This window comes from Trichechus manatus, unplaced genomic scaffold, assembly GCF_000243295.1.
Source record: "Trichechus manatus latirostris isolate Lorelei unplaced genomic scaffold, TriManLat1.0 scaffold00031, whole genome shotgun sequence".
NCBI classification, from domain to species: Eukaryota; Metazoa; Chordata; class Mammalia; order Sirenia; family Trichechidae; genus Trichechus; species Trichechus manatus.
This window is the reverse complement of record NW_004443967.1, coordinates 21,792,843-21,809,288: the sequence shown is the minus strand read 5'-3', so window position 1 is coordinate 21,809,288 and position 16,446 is coordinate 21,792,843. Positions and strand designations below refer to the sequence as shown.

The following is a 16,446-nucleotide window of genomic DNA, read 5'->3' as shown; positions in this document are numbered from 1 at the left end:
CTACACCTACGTCTACACCTCTACCTACATCTACATCTACACTTATGTCTACACCTACATCTACACCTATGTCTCTACCTACATTTGTACTATGGCTACACCTACATCTACACCTACAGCTAAGTGTACATCTACATCTACACCTACACCTACGTCTACATCTATACCTACTTCTACACCCACACTGACACCTACATCTACATCTACGCCTACACCTACATCTACACTTACGTCTACATCTACATCTACACCCACACCTACATCTACACCCACACCCACACCTACACTTACACACTAGAGACACATGATGAGAGGACATATCCGGAGCGGTGCTCTAGGGCCTGCTTCCTGCTGGGTGGGGACAGATGATGTCTGTGTTTACACCTACTCCTATATCTACACCTATACCTATAGCCACATCTGTATGTCTGTGTTTACACCTGTACCCACATCTACACCTACGTCTGCACCTACACCTACATCCATACCTACATCTACAGTCTCACAGGGCCAAACCCCGGTTTGCCAACAGCTGACCTGTTACCAGCAGCCCCAGCCCTGGTAGCTCCCTACAGCCAAGTGCACCATCTCTGGCAGTCTGTGTAGACCTGCACCATGTGCCTCCCTGTCAAGCCTTCAATGTCAGGGAGGGATGTGGCTAGATGGACACGAGAGAGCTGAGGGGTAGCCACCAGATGGGCAGGGCCCACACACGGCTGGGGCAGAGGTGGGAGCAGTGTAGGGCAGGGACCGTGGCGTAAGGCCCCCTCCCTGGCCCCTCACACACCCGTGCCCTCCGTGCCCCTGGTCCCCTCCCAGGCCCCTCACACACCCATGCCCTCCTTGCCCCTGGGTCCCCCCTCCCTGGCCCCTTGCACACATGTGTCCTCTGTGCCCCTGGGTCCCTTCCCTGGCCCCTCAAACACCTGTGCCATCCGTGCCCCTGGGTCCCCTCCCTGGCCCCTCGCACACCCGTGCCCTCCGTGCCCCTGGTCCCCTCCCAGGCCCCTCACACACCTGTGCCGTCCGTGCCCCTGGGTCCCTTCCCTGGCCCCTCGCACACCTGTGCCCTCCGTGTCCCTGGGTCCCCTGGCCCCTCACACACCTGTGCCCTCCTTGCCCCTGGGTCCCCCCTCCCTGGCCCCTTGCACACATGTGTCCTCTGTGCCGCTGGGTCCCCTCCCTGGCCCCTCAAACACCTGTGCCCTCCGTGCCCCTGGGTCCCCTCCCTGGCCCCTCAAACACCTGTGCCCTCCGTGCCCCTGGGTCCCCTCCCTGGCCCCTCAAACACCTGTGCCCTCCGTGCCCCTGGGTCCCCTCCCTGGCCCCTCAAACACCTGTGCCCTCCGTGCCCCTGGGTCCCCTCCCTGGCCCCTCAAACACCTGTGCCCTCCGTGCCCCTGGGTCCCCTCCCTGGCCCCTCAAACACCTGTGCCCTCCGTGCCCCTGGGTCCCCTCCCTGGCCCCTCACACACCTGTGCCCTCCATGCCCACAGCCTGATGGTTACGCTTCGCTGCCAAGTGCACATGGAGATGGCACACATCGAGGAGGACGAGGACCGCCTGGAGCCCGCCCTGGAGCACCTGCAGAAGGCCATGCGCCTGGACAGCCTGGGCCTCTACCAGGACCAGCTCAGGATGGCCTCCAACCGCCTACACCTGTGCACCATGCTCTACCAGTCACCTGAGCGTGCGGAGGACAAAGCCATCCTGGCCATTGAGCAGGTCCCCTGCCCCGTCCTGCCAAGCTCTGGGGAAATGGGTGGAATGCTGCTTAGAGCCGGGAGGAGTGTCTTCCCGGAATGGACACCGTGGCCGGGGGTGGGGGGTAGGAGGGGTGGGTCGTTGGGGATGCGGGGCCCAGGAGGGCAGGAGTCTCTCCACACTGTGCCATGTTTGGGGGCATGAGGACCCACACGGCCTGTTCCTACAGCAGCTGGAGAAGGTGTCCTTCAGATCAGACGACATGCTTACCACTCATCTTCCTCCCTGCAGGCGAAGAAGGCCATGCCCAAGGACAGTGTCCGGAAGAAGCGGGCCCTCCTGGTGAACGCTGGCCTGGCCCTGGCACCTGACGCTTTCCAGATAGTGCTGGACAGCGAGAACGAGGCCAAAGGTGGGTGTGCGGGTGGAGGATTCAGGGACGGGGGGCTGAAATGAGGCTGATGAAGGTGCAGTGGCTCCAAGGACACGGAGGATGTCACACTGCAAGGACACAGCCAGCTTGGCTGAGGTGCCATCGAGGAAGTGCCTCACACAGGCCCAGAGGGAAGCAGCTTCAAGGGCAGCCGGGGTGGTGCCCATGGCAGCTGACACGGCCCCCGCTGGCTCATGCAGCCCCCGGCTTCACGCGGCGCCCACTGGTTCACATGGCCCTGAGTTCACATGCCCCCCCCAGGTTAATGCAGCCCCTGAGTTCACATGGCCCCCCCAGGTTAATGTAACCCCTGAGTTCATGCAGCTGCCCCCCAAGTTAATGCAGCCCCTGAGTTCACACACACTCCCCCAGGTTCACACGGCCTCCCTGAGTTAATTCGGCCCCCAGGTTTCCATGGCCTCAGGGTTCACACGCCCCCCCTCCCATGTTCAAACAGTGCCCCCCCCCGGGTTAATGTGGACCCCAGGTTAATGTGAACCCCGCGTTAATGTGGACCCCAAACTCACACCGCCACCCCCGCCCCAAGTTAATGTGGCCCTCGAGTTCACAGCCACTGGGTTCACACACCTCCTCCCCTGGCTCACATGGCCCCTGCTGGCAGCCGAGTCATTGCCACGCGGTTGGTCCTGGAGCACAGGGCTCACCGTCTGTGTCTCTGTCTTCATTCTCAGTCTCCACTGGGAAAATCAGGAGCCGGTTCTCCCACCTCTTTGCCAAAGCTCGTCACTACATCATCAGTGTGGACAAAGCTGCTGGACACTCACGGCGTTTGGGGAACGAGAATGACAAGGAAAGGTAAGCCCTCCCCTCCCCGGGAGGCCCCCACCACCCAGAGCCGCCTGCCCTCCCCGTGCCCAGCACTGAGCCCTGCCGCCCCCGGGGAGGCCCCCACCACTGAGAGCCGCCTGCCTGCCATGCACCCCAGCGCTGAGCATTGATTTGCCTCAAGGTCGGGGCAGATGACCCAGCCAGGAAGATAAGCACGGCCTTACTTGTGCTTACTCCCTAATCCGTAGTAAACAATTTCACATGGGTTTTACCACATTTTTTATGTGGAATTGTTCACTACAGATGGTCTGGTAAGCAAGGTAAGCACCGTGCTTACCTTGTCTATTGGATAATCTGCCCCTGCTCAAGTGGCGCCTTCCAGCTCTGGAACAGTAAAACCAACAAATGGCTTTTTCTGGAAAGCACTGGTTCTAGGTGTTTTCTGATTTACCGAGGATGTCTGCATTTCCCTTTTCGGCTGGGTCTTTTGCTGCACAGAATACAGATCTGGGCCGAGTTAGCCAAAGTGGCGCGGAAGCAAGGCGTATGGGACGTATGCCGCTCGGCGAGCCGGTTCTGCCTGCTGTACGACAATGTCAAGGCCAAGAAGCCGCCCAGGATAAAGCGAGGTGCGTGCGGCGGCCACACGGTGGTCCAAGCTGTCAGGAATGCCCACGCGATTGTGGACGGGAAGGTGGAGAGGACAAGGTGGGGGCCCCGGTGCCACGCCAGCCCCCGACCCCACGCCAGCCCCCGACCCCACGCCAGCCCCCGGCCCCGGTGAGGGCAGAACTGCACCCAGGTCTACAGAGTCCCACAGACGGCCGGGTGGGCGGGTGGCCTCACAGACAGGGCTAGGATCTGGTCCTGTCGTCAGCCAGAGGACCAGCCCTCGCGTCCTCTCATGGGGGTGGGGGGGAGGGGCTTCAAATGTGAGATGGAGATTTCAGCTGTGCTCACAGCTGCCTGCAGCTAGCTGTCTGTGATAATAACACCGACTGGTTCCTGGGCTCCCTGTGCCAGGCTCTGCGCCAGCGGCTGCGAGCAGGTCTGTGTCATTCCTGCCGTCCTCAGCCCGTCTGTGAGGGCTGGGACTGAACGTCTGCAGCTGGGGAGAGAGACGACACTGAGTGGGGCTTGGGGACACTGTGTTGGCGCCCCTGCCTGTGCTGGGGGTGAGGAGCCTGCAGGGCGGGGCTGAGGCTGGCGGTGTGGAGCAGCCCCCTGTCCTCCCAGGCAGAGCAGTTTCCCAGAACAAGGTGGGAGGCAGGCAGAGCCGAGGGCCAGGCATGTGGTGAGGCCAGCTCAGCGTGCTGCCCGGGGGGGCTCTGGTCAAGGTGAGGGTCAGGACACAAAGGGAGCACGGGGGCGTCTGGTGGGAAGCGGGTGGACCAGGCATCCTGCACGGTGAGTCAGGTGGCCCGAGAAGGCACAGGACCTGGTGCACAGGCTGGCCGGGCTGGGTGCCCCCGAGTGGAGAGAATGCTGAACAGGACCCAAGTTGCCATCGGGGATTGGCTCCCGCCCACTGTCGGGGTTGGCCCTGCGTGGGCCAGGGTGGGCTGGGACTCTGCGTCTGACTGTGTCACAGGAGAGACGCCCGTGCCTTCCAGCCGACACGGTGCTGTGTTCCCCAGGGAAGAAGAAGCGAGGCCCTGAGAGCTCCATGCACGGCAGCTGGGGACAGTCGGAGCTCACCCTGCATCGGCAGGAGGCCCCCAACCTGCTGCGGAAGTTTGCCGAGGTGGGCTTCATCAATGCCGAGGTGAGTGCTGGTGTAGCCATCCATGTCCTCCCGGTCCATGGCTCATGTCCGTGTGTCCTCAGTGTGTCAAGTCTGTGTGTCCTCCTGGTCCGCTGCACATCCGTACATCCTGGGTGCAGTGTGATGCATCCACGTGTCCTCCTGGTCCACTGCACATCCATATGTCCTCGGTGCAGAGTGACGCATCCATGTGTCCTCCTGGTCCACTGCACATCCATATGTCCTCGGTGCAGAGTGACGCATCCATGTGTCCTCCTGGTCCACTGCACATCCATATGTCCTCGGTGCAGAGTGATGCATCCATGTGTCCTCCTGGTCCACTGCACATCTGTACATCTTCAGTACAGTGTGACGCATCCCTGTGTCCTCCTGGTCCACTGCACATCTGTACATCCTCGGTGCAGTGTGACGCATCCATGTGTCCTCCTGGTCCACTGCACATCTTTGTGTCCTCCTGGTCCACTGCACATCTGTACATCCTCGGTGCAGTGTGATGCATCCATGTGTCCTCCTGGTCCACTGCACATCTGTATGTCCTCGGTGCAGGATGATGCATCCATGTGTCCTCCCAGTCCACAGCTCATGTCCAAGTGTCCTTACAGCCACTGCAAATCTGTATGTCCTTGGTGCAGCGTGACGCATCCATGTGTCTTCCTGGTCCACTGCACATCTGTATGTCCTGGGTGTGGTGGGTCAGAAAGCTCCCGATGGTCAGCCACTTAGTGTACATCAGATGCGCACCCACATGCCAGCCCTCTGTGTGCAGGACACAGGACAGCCAGAGTAGGCTGCTGTGCCGGGAAGTTGACGGTGGTGGTGGGGACAGTAAGCGAGGGCACAGGCATCACGTCTGCTCCAGAGGTCACTGCCTTCGACGCAGCCTTCTGTCCAGCCAACCCACCTCCCAGAGTGTCCCCATCCACCTGTGCCTGATGGGCTTGGAGACCACGAGGGCGCCAGGCACATCTGTGGCTCGTCTCTGGGGCCCCACAGTGGGCCGGCTGCTTTTAAAGAGAAGTGAGCCTGGTGGAAGAAGGACATGCTGGCAGGAGCCCGGTGGTGCAGCCCCGCGTGGTGGGGACCGAGTCCCCGGCTCACTGTGCCCTCCCTGCCTGTGTGGGTGTTTGGTGTTCTCACGTCAACGCCTGAAGACAGAGGGACAAGTGGCAGCCAGCATGGTGACGGCTCTCACTTGCTCGCTCTGCAGGCCACAGTCCATCTGCTACGGTCGGAAGGGGTACAGCTCAACGACCGCCCCATCCCGCCAGAGGACTTGAGCCAGCACCCAGCCGGCTATGTGGCCACACCCCCGGAGGAGAACTCGGAGTGGATCACATACAGGTAGGGGCTCCGCCAGCGTCCATCCTCAGACAGTAGCCTGCAGGGTGCCCAGGGCTGCGCTCTGTCCTCTGCACCTTCGGAACGATGTGGAGGGACGTCCTGGGGTGCGGCCCGCTTCATGGTGAGGGACAGGGAGCCATCCCCACACGAATCACTGAGATCATCAAGCACAAGACAGGACGACAGATGACGTGATCTAGAATTCAGCTGCGTATCCTGGCCAGACAGAAAGCTCAGATCACCATTACTGACGAGTCCAGTAACAAGCTCATCTTTCCTCAAGGCTCTTAAATTCAGACTTTGGTTTTCTTCTTCTGTCTCATTATTTGGGAAAACAGGGTCGCTAGGAGTCAGAATTGACTCGACAGCAACAGGTTTTGTTTGGGTTTCTTTTTAGGGAGATAGTATTAGTGGTGGAAAATGTAAGAAAAAAGCAGTTCTTCAAACTTGCTCAGAGGAAATCTCTGATCCAGGTCTCGTTACGGTGAAGTTGTCAAGGAATGCTCGCGCATTCCGCAGTAGCCCTTGGCATGCAGGTAGGAAGGAGCAGTTTGTGTACAAACTCCTAAATGCTTGGCCCGCCTGAGCATCCAAGTCCAAAAGCAGCCGTGGCATTGAGGTGCTGTGTGCCCCTAAAACACTGTAAGCCGTGGAGCATTCTTCTGTTACGGAGGCTGAGCGTTACTGTGCTCACCACTACACAGTGTCGGGAGAAAGGCCCTTTCTTCCTGATGGCTTGCCTGGTAGACAGGCCCCCGCTCACATGCCCCGCACCCCCTCCGCGGTGTGGGGGGGGGGGTCTCCCTGCCCCTGTGCCTTCAGAGAAGGGACGGACAGCACAGCCGTCCATTTTGTGCAAATGAAATGCCGCTGAGCACTTTCCGTCACCTCCCTACACAGCTTCAGAGCTCAGGGAAGTGCAGTCCCCGCCCTCGGGAGTGCTGTGACCCAGGTCTCCCATGGCTGCCCTTACCAAGGGGGCTAGGTGCGGGGTGGGGGGAAGGTGCTGGGTGCTGGTTGCAGGAGGGGGAAGCTGAGTGCAGGGAGGAGGGTGCTGGGTGTGGGGGTCTGGACATGGGAGCGCTGGCCGGGGGGCACTCATTGGGAGGCTGGGCTCGGGGTCAAATCTGGGCTCAGGGGCAGGTGAGGGCACCGGGGAAGGTCCAGGCTCGGGGGGCAGATCTGGGCTCGGGGGCAGGTCTGGGAGAGGGGGCAGGTCTGGGCTCAGGAGGCAGGTCTGGGCAAGGGGGGCAGGTCTGGGAGAGGGGGCAGGTCTGGGCTCAGGAGGCAGGTCTGGGCAAGGGGGGCAGGTCTGGGCTCAGGAGGCAGGTGTGGGCTCAGGGGCAGGTCTGGGCACGGGGGCAGTTGCAGAGGCGGTGGGCAGCCTGGGCAGAGTCTGTTCTGGGAGTGGTGAGGGAGGCAGGAAAGGTTTGCAGGCAGCAAGGGGTAGGCCTGAGCTCCCGGGCCGAGCAGAGGGTCCAGGTTAGGGCTGGAGGTGAGCAGGGCAGGGTGGTCATAGAGGTTGGCAGAGCTGGCCCAGGCCCAGATGTACTGGGGAAGCAGTGGTCAGGGAGGGGGCGGGGTGTAGGGGTGAGGGCAGAGGGCCCTCTGCTCTGTGCAGCCCCCAAGGGACACCCCCTGGGCCCCAAGGCCCCCAAAACAGCCTGGAGGGCCTCAGCCGGGAGAGGCAGCTGCGTCCACACCCCCCTCCCCGCCGGCCTGTTCTGGAAGGCTCTGTCGCAAACCCTGTCTTGTGCTGTGCGTTGGTAGCACCTGGATCGAGAACCTGTCTCAGTACGCCATGAGCAACTGGCTGCGCTCTGCGGAGATCGGGCGGGAGCTCCGGGAGGCCTGGCTCGTGCAGAACGCCGTGGTCTACATGCTGAACCACAATCACCACCTCATTTCTGCCGGCCGCCAGAGGGAGCTGGTGGACGCGCTCCACGCGCTCTTGAACATCGTCAAGGCCACTGGCCACAACGGGTGGGTGGACCGGCGCAGGCGTACACCTGGCGCTGCCAGCTCACTCCCATCCCCTCCCGCTGCAGGCCCAACGTCCCCAAGCTGGCGGGAGGACCTGGGCCGTGTGTCGGGAGAGGCGGGTGGCCGTGTGCCTGTGGCTCTGCTCTGGACTAGGACTGGACGTTGACTCACCGCTGCTGGACGCAGAGGCCGTTCTGGCAGCTCTGAGTATTTTGGTGTGTTAGCATTCTCAGTGAGAAACAGGGCGGCCCTGGTCTAAACCCGTCTGCTTCCGTAGAGATTACAGCCAAGATGTCCTTATGGGGCAGTTCTACTCTGTAACACGTGGGGTCATCATGAGTCAGAGTCGACTCCACAGCAGTGGGTTTTGACTTGGTGGTGGGCCCAAAGGTTCATCGTGTTCCTAATCGCCCCTGGGCGCTCCCCCAGGGGAGCAGTGGGAGATGTGGGCTTCATGCTGTCCTGCTGCAATGTCCCCTGGGGACACAGCCCCACCCATAACGACATCACAGTCCCGAGGAGGGGAGAGACGTTGCCGCCGTGGCTGTGGGAGGCCTGAGCGCAGCTGCTCCTGCCGGTGGTGACATGCGGAATCGGCGCACACACTCTGTCCCTCCACTTCTAAGCCCTCACCCCTGCACCCTGCACTAGCCAGCCGCGCTTAGAGAAGCACAGCTGGCCACCGAGCTGGCACTGGGCACCTTTCCACCCTGTAATGCCCTCCTTTTCCAGGGACCCGGTCACCCTGGCAATGCTCTGCAACGCCCTGGCTCGAGGTCTGATTCTCAGCTGGATTCCCACCCAGGCGTCGGAGAAGTCCAAGAGGTTCATGCGAGCGAACCTGTTCCATGCGGCCCTGGACTCGGGCGCTACCTCTGAGATCAGGACTGCGGTGGAGGTTTGCGCCTTGACGCCTGTCAGGTTGGGTGGCTGAGACCAGCGGTAGGGACCGGGCGACTGCTGAAGGAGAGGGCCCCAGACGGTAACGTGGTGGAAGGCCCTAGGTAGAGCCATACGGGAAGGGAGGCTGGCGGGAGCTGCAGCGGCTGGGGTATGGAGGGTGGGGAGGAGGGACACGAGAGCCGCCGGCGGCAGCAGGCAGGCGGGAACGTGCCTGTGCAGGGTGCATCGTTCCCCACCGGAGAGAAAGATGAATGTGAGACTAGAGAAGAAATGCATTAAAATAATGAGAACACAGACCAACGCGCACGGCAGAAATGCGACAATCCCAAATAAAATATCGGAGTGTGATAATCCATCACCCATTTCTAATTCAAAAAAATCTTAGCGAACCCGGGAGAGAAACAAATTCCTTAATGAGTTTGCGGGAACCTTCTGGAAGCCTGGAGCTGCACTGGGTACAGGCTCTGTGGTGGTCCTGCTGGCCCCACAAGACAAGAAAAGGAGGCGGGAGTAGAGAGCCCCAGGCTTGCGGTGTGGGACAGGGCCTGCTGTGACCGCCTCGGGGGCGGGGCCGTGGTGAGCAGAGCCTCGGGGCGTGGTGAGCAGAGCCTCGGGGGCGCGCCGTGACCCCCTTGGGTGTGTTCTGTGAGCAGAGCCTCGGGGTGTGCTGTGACCCCCTCAGGCCGGTGGTGAGCAGAGCCTCGGGGCGTGGTGGGCAGAGCCTCGGGGGCGCGCCGTGACCCCCTTGGGTGTGTTCTGTGAGCAGAGCCGTCAGGACCTGCTCTGGCTGCCGTCTTCGCAGTGTCCACGTGCGACTGCACGCGGCCCAAACCGATCAGAGCCGGGGAAGAGGGCCCTGGGGTGGCGGCTGGTGCTGGGGGCTGGCTCTGAGGAAGTGGGTGTGGGGGCAGGGTGGGGCACCCGAGTGCACCCCTGGGTTTCTAGTTGGCTGTGTCTGTCCGGCGCTGGGTGTGGAGGTCTCGGGGGTGGACAGTTGTCAGGCCTGCAGCCGTGGGCTGCCTCAGAGTTTCTTCATCTCAGAAGGGAGAAGGTGCACGAATGAGATGCATAAGGGATCATCCTCGGAGGGAATAGTCGCAGACTCTGGGCTGGAAAGGGGGAGCTGGTGGGAGACAGAAAGATGGGCAGTGGGTGGGGGAGTCAGTGAAGGCCCAGGGTGGCGTGGGGCGCGTGATGGGGTGTGGGGGAGCCACAGGGGGAGGGATGATGTGGGAGGGAGGGGCCTTGGTCAGCCAGTGAGGGGGCTGGGACCCCGGCCAGTCCTCAGGCGCCTGTCCTCAGTGTCTGCCAGCTCCCGCAGGACAGCCCCAGCCCGTCATCACTGTGTGACTTCGGGCGAGCTTCTTGCCCTTTCTGCCTCAGTTTCCCATGTGTACATTGGGATAACAGTGCCTCCCGTGGTCGTGGCAGTGATTCAAGGGTGAGAGTGTGTACCGACAAGGTCAGTGCCGGCAGGGATGGGCCGGTGGGGTCTATGCACTGTGGTTACTATGACTGCCGCCGCGGGGCCAGGAGAGGTGAGGGACTGGGGGAAAAGCGGTGTCCCCAGGCCTAACCGTGCCTGCGGTCCCCGCGAGTGTGCTCTGGGAGAGACGCGATTCACATAGTTTCTCGTGTTTTGGGTCTGGGCCGAGGCAGCAGCTCGGGACTGGCTGTGCACGGATGCGCTGTTCTTCCAGGTCTGCGAGTTTGCCCTGAACCTGACCAACGGGAGCGTGCCCGAGGACGTGGTGCCCACCGGCGTCCGGCACCAGCTCATCGCCACCTGGGTGAAGGCCAAGCAGCTGGTGCAGCAGCAGATTGGGCCCCGGCTGGGCACGGACGACCCGGTGCGCGGCCCCACACGGCCCGACCCCAGGGGCTCCGTGGGGCATGACCCCCACGTGTCCCAACCCCAGGGGACCTGGGAGGCGCAGCCCCGTCTCTGCTTTGGGAGGCAGCAGCCATGAAGAGTGCTGCATGTTAGCTTCAAAAGGTCATTTCCCTCCAAGGAAGGTTTGGGCCCTGTTTTCCCACCAAGGTAGCTGTCCCGGGGCCCTCTCAAGATGGGACAAGAGGCTTCCTCTGTCCCCTCAGAGCACAGGTGTCCCTTTCCTCCCTCATCCCCTCACAGCTGGACATGCATGTCACCGAGGGCTGTGGGGCCCTGGGAGGCCGTCTCACCCTCAGCCCCACTAGCTGTGGCTTTGGCAGGGAGCCCCTGAGCATGGCCTCAGAGGGCAGTGGGAGCAGGGTTGGGGAGGCAGGTGGTGGCCCCCACCCCACCTCAGCCTGGGCTCAGGTAAACCTCTGCTCCTGCAAGCTTGAGGCCACACGAGCCGCAGAATGCTAGACGGGCGCCCCCACTCCCTACACCCCCATCCACCACCCCTTATGTGCCAGGGCGTGTGGTTCTGGGGGGCGGGACAGGAGGTGGCCTCTGTGCTGGGCCGAGTGGTGGGCGGGATTGGAGACAAACGTTTATGGAAATGGCACGACAGTAAACGCTCAGAGGGCGGGGTCTGATAGCTGCCACGTGACTGACACTTACGGGGCTCGGCATCTCAGTGTTCAGCTGTGGAACCCGCCTCTGCTTCCCTCCCCAGAGCGTGAGTGAGCACATCAACTCGGTGACGAAGGTGCTTGTCGCTGTGGAGATGTACTCGTGCAACGGGCTGGGCCTCATGGATTTCAGTGTGCCCCCCCTGGCGCAGGTAGGTGTCACCTGTCTAACACTTGACCAGTCTGCTGAGAGTCTAACCCCACCTGAGTAAAAAGTTTCCAAGAATGACACTTGCTGGTATTGCCGAGGGCTATGGCAAGCCAAGAGCTCCGATGCAGCATCTCCCACAAACCCAAGGGGGGCGCTTCACGGAGGAGGAAACTCAGGTTCAGAAGGGCCCCACCCGAGGTGACACCGCTGCCAGGTGCCAGGCCCAGAACCACGTCCCCACGCGGCACTCTGTTCCCCTCTGAACATGCAGAATTTCGTTTAATCCTGCAGCACCCTCCCTCCTGCCCTCTCCTACCTGCCATCCCTGTTCCCAAGACATGTCCTTGGCTGACAGTCACCAGCCTCAGGAACCAGCTTCTGTGCATGTCGGTGCCCATGATCCTTCACAATCAGTGCCTCTGCTTGGAATAATCGGTCCTAGTGGGCATTGGGATACGTCCAGAGCTTACAGAATTGATAGAACACACCCACTTGGAATAACATGTGGGTAATCAGTCCTAGTGGGCACTGGAACACGTCCAGGCTTACAGAATTGACGGAGCACACCCACTTGTAGTAACATGTGTGGATAATTGGTCCTAGTGAGCATGGGGACATGTCCAGGGCTTACAGAATTGACAAAACACACCTACTTGGAATAACGTGTGGACAATTGGTCCTAGTGGGCATTGGAACATGTCCAGAGCTTACAGAATTGATAGAGCACACCGACTTGGAATAACATGCAGATAATTGGTCCTGGTGAGCAAGGGGACATGTCCAGGGCTTACAGAATTGACAGAACACACCTATTTGGAATAACATGTGTGGATAAGGTTCTAGTGGGGACTGAGACATGTCCAGCGTTTACAGAATTGATGGAGCACACCCACTTGTAGTAACATGTGTGGATAATCGGTCCTAGTGGGCAATGGAACATGTCCAGGACTTACAGAATTGACGGAGCACACCCACCACCCACTCAGAGCACAGAAGCCCGTAGAGGCGCCATGCTGTTAGACACCCACATCACTAACCGTGTCACCCTTCTCGTCTGCCACCGAAAGTTGGTGAAAATGGCTTCCGAGTGCAACTGGTCAGACCCCCTAGTGGAGCTGCAGACCCTCACTCGACTGACCCACTTTGCCTACGCGGCCCACGACCATGAAGTCACCATGCTGTGTTCTCAGAAGGCCATCCAGATGGGCATTAAGTACATCAGGATATTTGCACCGTAAGTGAATGCTCTAGTACGTAGCTTCTGAGGTCCCAGGGTTGCAGACTATTTCCTGAAAACAAGCGGGTGCATGAGAAGGTCCCACAGATCAGTGTTTCTCCTAGATTGGGGTGCAGGAAGAGTCGTTGGAAAAGGGCCAGCAAGGGTGTAAGTAAACTAGATTCCCGCTTACCGCTGGCGGAATTCCGCAGCTGATTTGTATAACTGACACATAAGGCCGTGCAGGGGGTTTAGCGGGAAGCACCTACCTGCCACGAGAAAACCACAGACTCAGAAGCCATTTCCTCTCGGGAGCAAGACTGGGAGGAGGAGAGGGATAGTTGTCCTTTACCATGTCTGGGTGCTACTTTGATAAAAATTCACAAATTATTTTTAAAAGAAAGAAACCACAAAGACGTTCCTAGAGAAAGGGTTGGTGCACCCGTGCAGGTGCGAAGGCTCCCTGGGACTGAGTTAGAAGCAGCTCATCCCTTGCTGAGGACCAGCAAGCATGCTGGGTGGCCTGGACAGCGGGGTGCAGGCTGGGATGCAGCCTTCATGCCCTGCCTCTGCCAATGGCATCTGCGATTCTCGGACTGAGTTTGATTTTTTACAAAGTAATTCCTATCATACATAAGCTAAGAACATGAATACATAATAACCGGGAAAGGGGGAGGTCATACAAAACTCTAGACACTTGCTTTTCTCTCTAGGACCTTTGGAAACTCATGTGTAGGCCATTGCTGCCCCCTAGTGGTTGTAGGTGTCATTGCACCCAGTGGGATTGCACCGCCCCCCCAGGCTTCATTGTGGTTCTGTGCCACCTTCAGCCACACTGGAGTGCCACTCTGTCCAGCCCTGGGCTGGGAGCTGGGAAGCTGAGGCTGCTCACCGAGACCTGCACGCCAGTGATCTTGCTGGTCACTGCCAGAACCCGGACCCTGTCCTCAGCCTAGCCGGACACAGGGCGTGGTCAGCCACACGCACGCCTTGCAGCTGATTAAAAGGCACTTTACAAAAAGCTACACACGTTTCAGATTTTTATACCAATTGTTCTTCTGACTTGCTAGTTATGTGCAGAAACTCTCGTATGGACTTGTCGGAGTAACTCTTACGATAGCATTTCCAAGGACAGCAAAGCAGTCTTCAGTTCTCAGTGAAAAGCAGCGCAGTCATTTGCTTTTTCTTGAGTGTTCAGTCTGATGTTACGCTCTTCCAGGGAGCATCCGAGACACTCGGCCACTGGGAGGCGCCGGTCAGCGCGGTCAGGGACCAGGGTCACTTCTGCTGTTCTGTGGCTGAGCTGTCACCAAGGCCAGCCCAGATTTGGGGGAGGGGAGATGCTGCCGCTATCCAGGGAAGTCCATCTTCCCGGGGCCACAGGCTACAGTGCCGTCCACCGTGAGGGCGCGGGGGCAGAGCGCCTTCTGGGCGCCGAATGTTCTCTCTCCATCCAGGCCTGAGGCTCGGCTCGTGGCAGAAATGCTGAGCACTGCTGCATGCATCCAAGGCAAGAGCATCATGGAGGACCTGAAGGGGCAGAAGCAGTCACGCCTGACGGCAGCGAAGGCGTTCATTGAGAGTGCAAGGTGCGGACGTGATGGATGAGTCTGTGATCGCGGAGGCCAGGTTGTTGGGATCCGCTTCATTGCAGAGGGAATTAATGGTACCGCAGTGGCCTGAAATGAAAGGTCCAGTGCTCAGGGACACTGTCACTGAGTGAAGGGAGGACTCTGCAGGCCACTCGAGAGGACAGGCTTCACCATCCAAGGCCTCAGCACCCCTTCAGCACCATGTTGGTGGGACCCTATGGGACCCCGTGCTCCATGGAGAGGATGCTGGGCAGTCCTTTAATGGGGGTAGGGGGTGCTCCCAGCAGACTTCTAGCACACCCGCTCCAGTGAGGGGGAGTGTGGGTGGGGGCAGCCGCAGAAGACACTGGGCTGGGCCTGTGTTGGCAGCAGGGGCGTGGGTCCTGGAGAAGAGGGAGCGTTCCCCCTGCACCTCCTGCAGGCTCCGAGCTGCCTGGCAGTGATGTGTGATTGCCGTGGACTCCCGGCAGCCCCCCAGGAGCTCCCCTGGTCACTGAGAAGCTCTCCCACCAGGTTCGGGGGCATTGCGGGGAGCAGCGCCCTGGTCATGCTGGCTGCCAGGCACTACTGGAACGCCTGCCTCCCGATGCTGTCTTCCGGGGTCAGCCGGAAGAAGGTGAAGGGCGCAGTCCAGAGGATCATCGACATCATCAACAAGACGGAGGCCAAGAAGCAGGTGCATCCTTGGGGCCATGGCTGGGCCAGCCTTCCAGCTGCACTTCCTGCTTCCAGAATGGTGGGCTGTGAAGACAGGTCTCACATGGGGGGCAGAGAGGGTGGGGAGGAAAAGGGGGCTCCTCGCTGGGCTCTGACCCCTCTGCCCCCTGCACCTCCTACATGTGTGAGTGGGGGTGCCCCCAGGCCTGCGCTGGACTTGGAGGGCAGAGCCGAGGGACAGAAAGAAACCCATCGAGGTGGCAGCGGTGGACCGGGCAGCGGTGGGAGGCGGAGAGTCCACCTCGGCGCGCAGCCAGCACTGGTTACACTGAGTCTCTGCTGGGGAGGGGGCCAGCCTCGGCTCCTCAGTGCAGCCAGCCTCGGCTCCTCCCGCTCAGGGCGAAACAGAACCTGCTGTCTGCGAGCAGGAATTAGCTGCCAAATCTGCAGTGAGATGTTCTGTTTGAAAAGCAAAACAGTGAGAGGAAAGTGCAGCTTTCAAATGTGTGCCACACACTCGTTCTTCTGCAGGAAAAAGGGAAAACGCTCCTCTTGCACCAGTGGCCGACGGCGGACTCCCAGAGCTGCGGGACGGCCGAAGGCTGCTTTCTCCCGGGTTTGTACCACAGCAAGGGTAGGGCTCTGACAGTAACCGCTGGTCCCCGGTGCTTTAAGTCCCTGCCCCTCCCCTAAGTCCCCTCACCGTGAGGAGCAGCAGGCAGCTCTGCTCGCCACTGTGCACTGTGGGCGCTGGGAGCGCGGTTCACACGCCGTCTCCTGCAGTGCTGTGAACACCCCACTCTGCCCGCAGACCCTCCCAGCCGCCAGAGCCTCGAGCCAGCTCTGAGGGTGGCAGATAAATCGTATTTTTCCACCTCCATAAAAATGTGGAGATACACTCCTGCAAAAAAAGAAACATACTGAGCTTAGAACAGTAAAACCATACTGTAGAATGTCAGTCCACGTAAAAAGAAAAACGGATGGTTCTCTGCTACACAGTAGTGATCCTTGTTAATAATGTATGTGTCTGAACGTGTGCTTAGGAAGTTTATAAAGGCTGTGGGTAGAAAAGTAGCCTCTACCTTCTAGTACCTTATCATCTATTTAGGAAGATGAAAGTGATTTAAAGTAATGAACAAAATACATGACCAAGTGTATTTAAATATTAAATTTAAATATTGAGTGCTAAACCCCAGCAGTCAAAATTGTGTGCTGGTGCTGCAAAGGAGAATGTGGGTCAGAGCCGGTGGGAGCAGACAGCGGGGCACACAGGTGGGCGTGTAGAGACAGCAGAGAGCAGTGCACACAGGTGGGCGTGTAGAGACAGCAGAGAGCAGTGCACACAGGTGG

At 59.8% G+C, this 16,446-nt stretch overlaps 1 protein-coding gene across 1 annotated transcript in view; it reads left to right on the top strand.

Annotated features, from left to right (window-relative positions):
- CFAP46 (cilia and flagella associated protein 46) overlaps positions 1-16,446 on the top strand; it is a 115,371-nt gene that overhangs the window by 30,432 nt on the left and 68,493 nt on the right. Inside the window, exons 12-25 of the mRNA XM_004374988.1 lie at positions 1,497-1,725; positions 1,996-2,116; positions 2,830-2,953; positions 3,425-3,555; positions 4,564-4,691; positions 5,899-6,032; positions 7,803-8,015; positions 8,748-8,913; positions 10,619-10,768; positions 11,525-11,632; positions 12,699-12,865; positions 14,305-14,436; positions 14,953-15,115; positions 15,628-15,712. Of these exons, the coding sequence (XP_004375045.1) occupies positions 1,497-1,725; positions 1,996-2,116; positions 2,830-2,953; positions 3,425-3,555; positions 4,564-4,691; positions 5,899-6,032; positions 7,803-8,015; positions 8,748-8,913; positions 10,619-10,768; positions 11,525-11,632; positions 12,699-12,865; positions 14,305-14,436; positions 14,953-15,115; positions 15,628-15,712 (2,051 nt within the window). The remainder of the gene's footprint in view (positions 1-1,496; positions 1,726-1,995; positions 2,117-2,829; positions 2,954-3,424; positions 3,556-4,563; positions 4,692-5,898; positions 6,033-7,802; positions 8,016-8,747; positions 8,914-10,618; positions 10,769-11,524; positions 11,633-12,698; positions 12,866-14,304; positions 14,437-14,952; positions 15,116-15,627; positions 15,713-16,446) is intronic.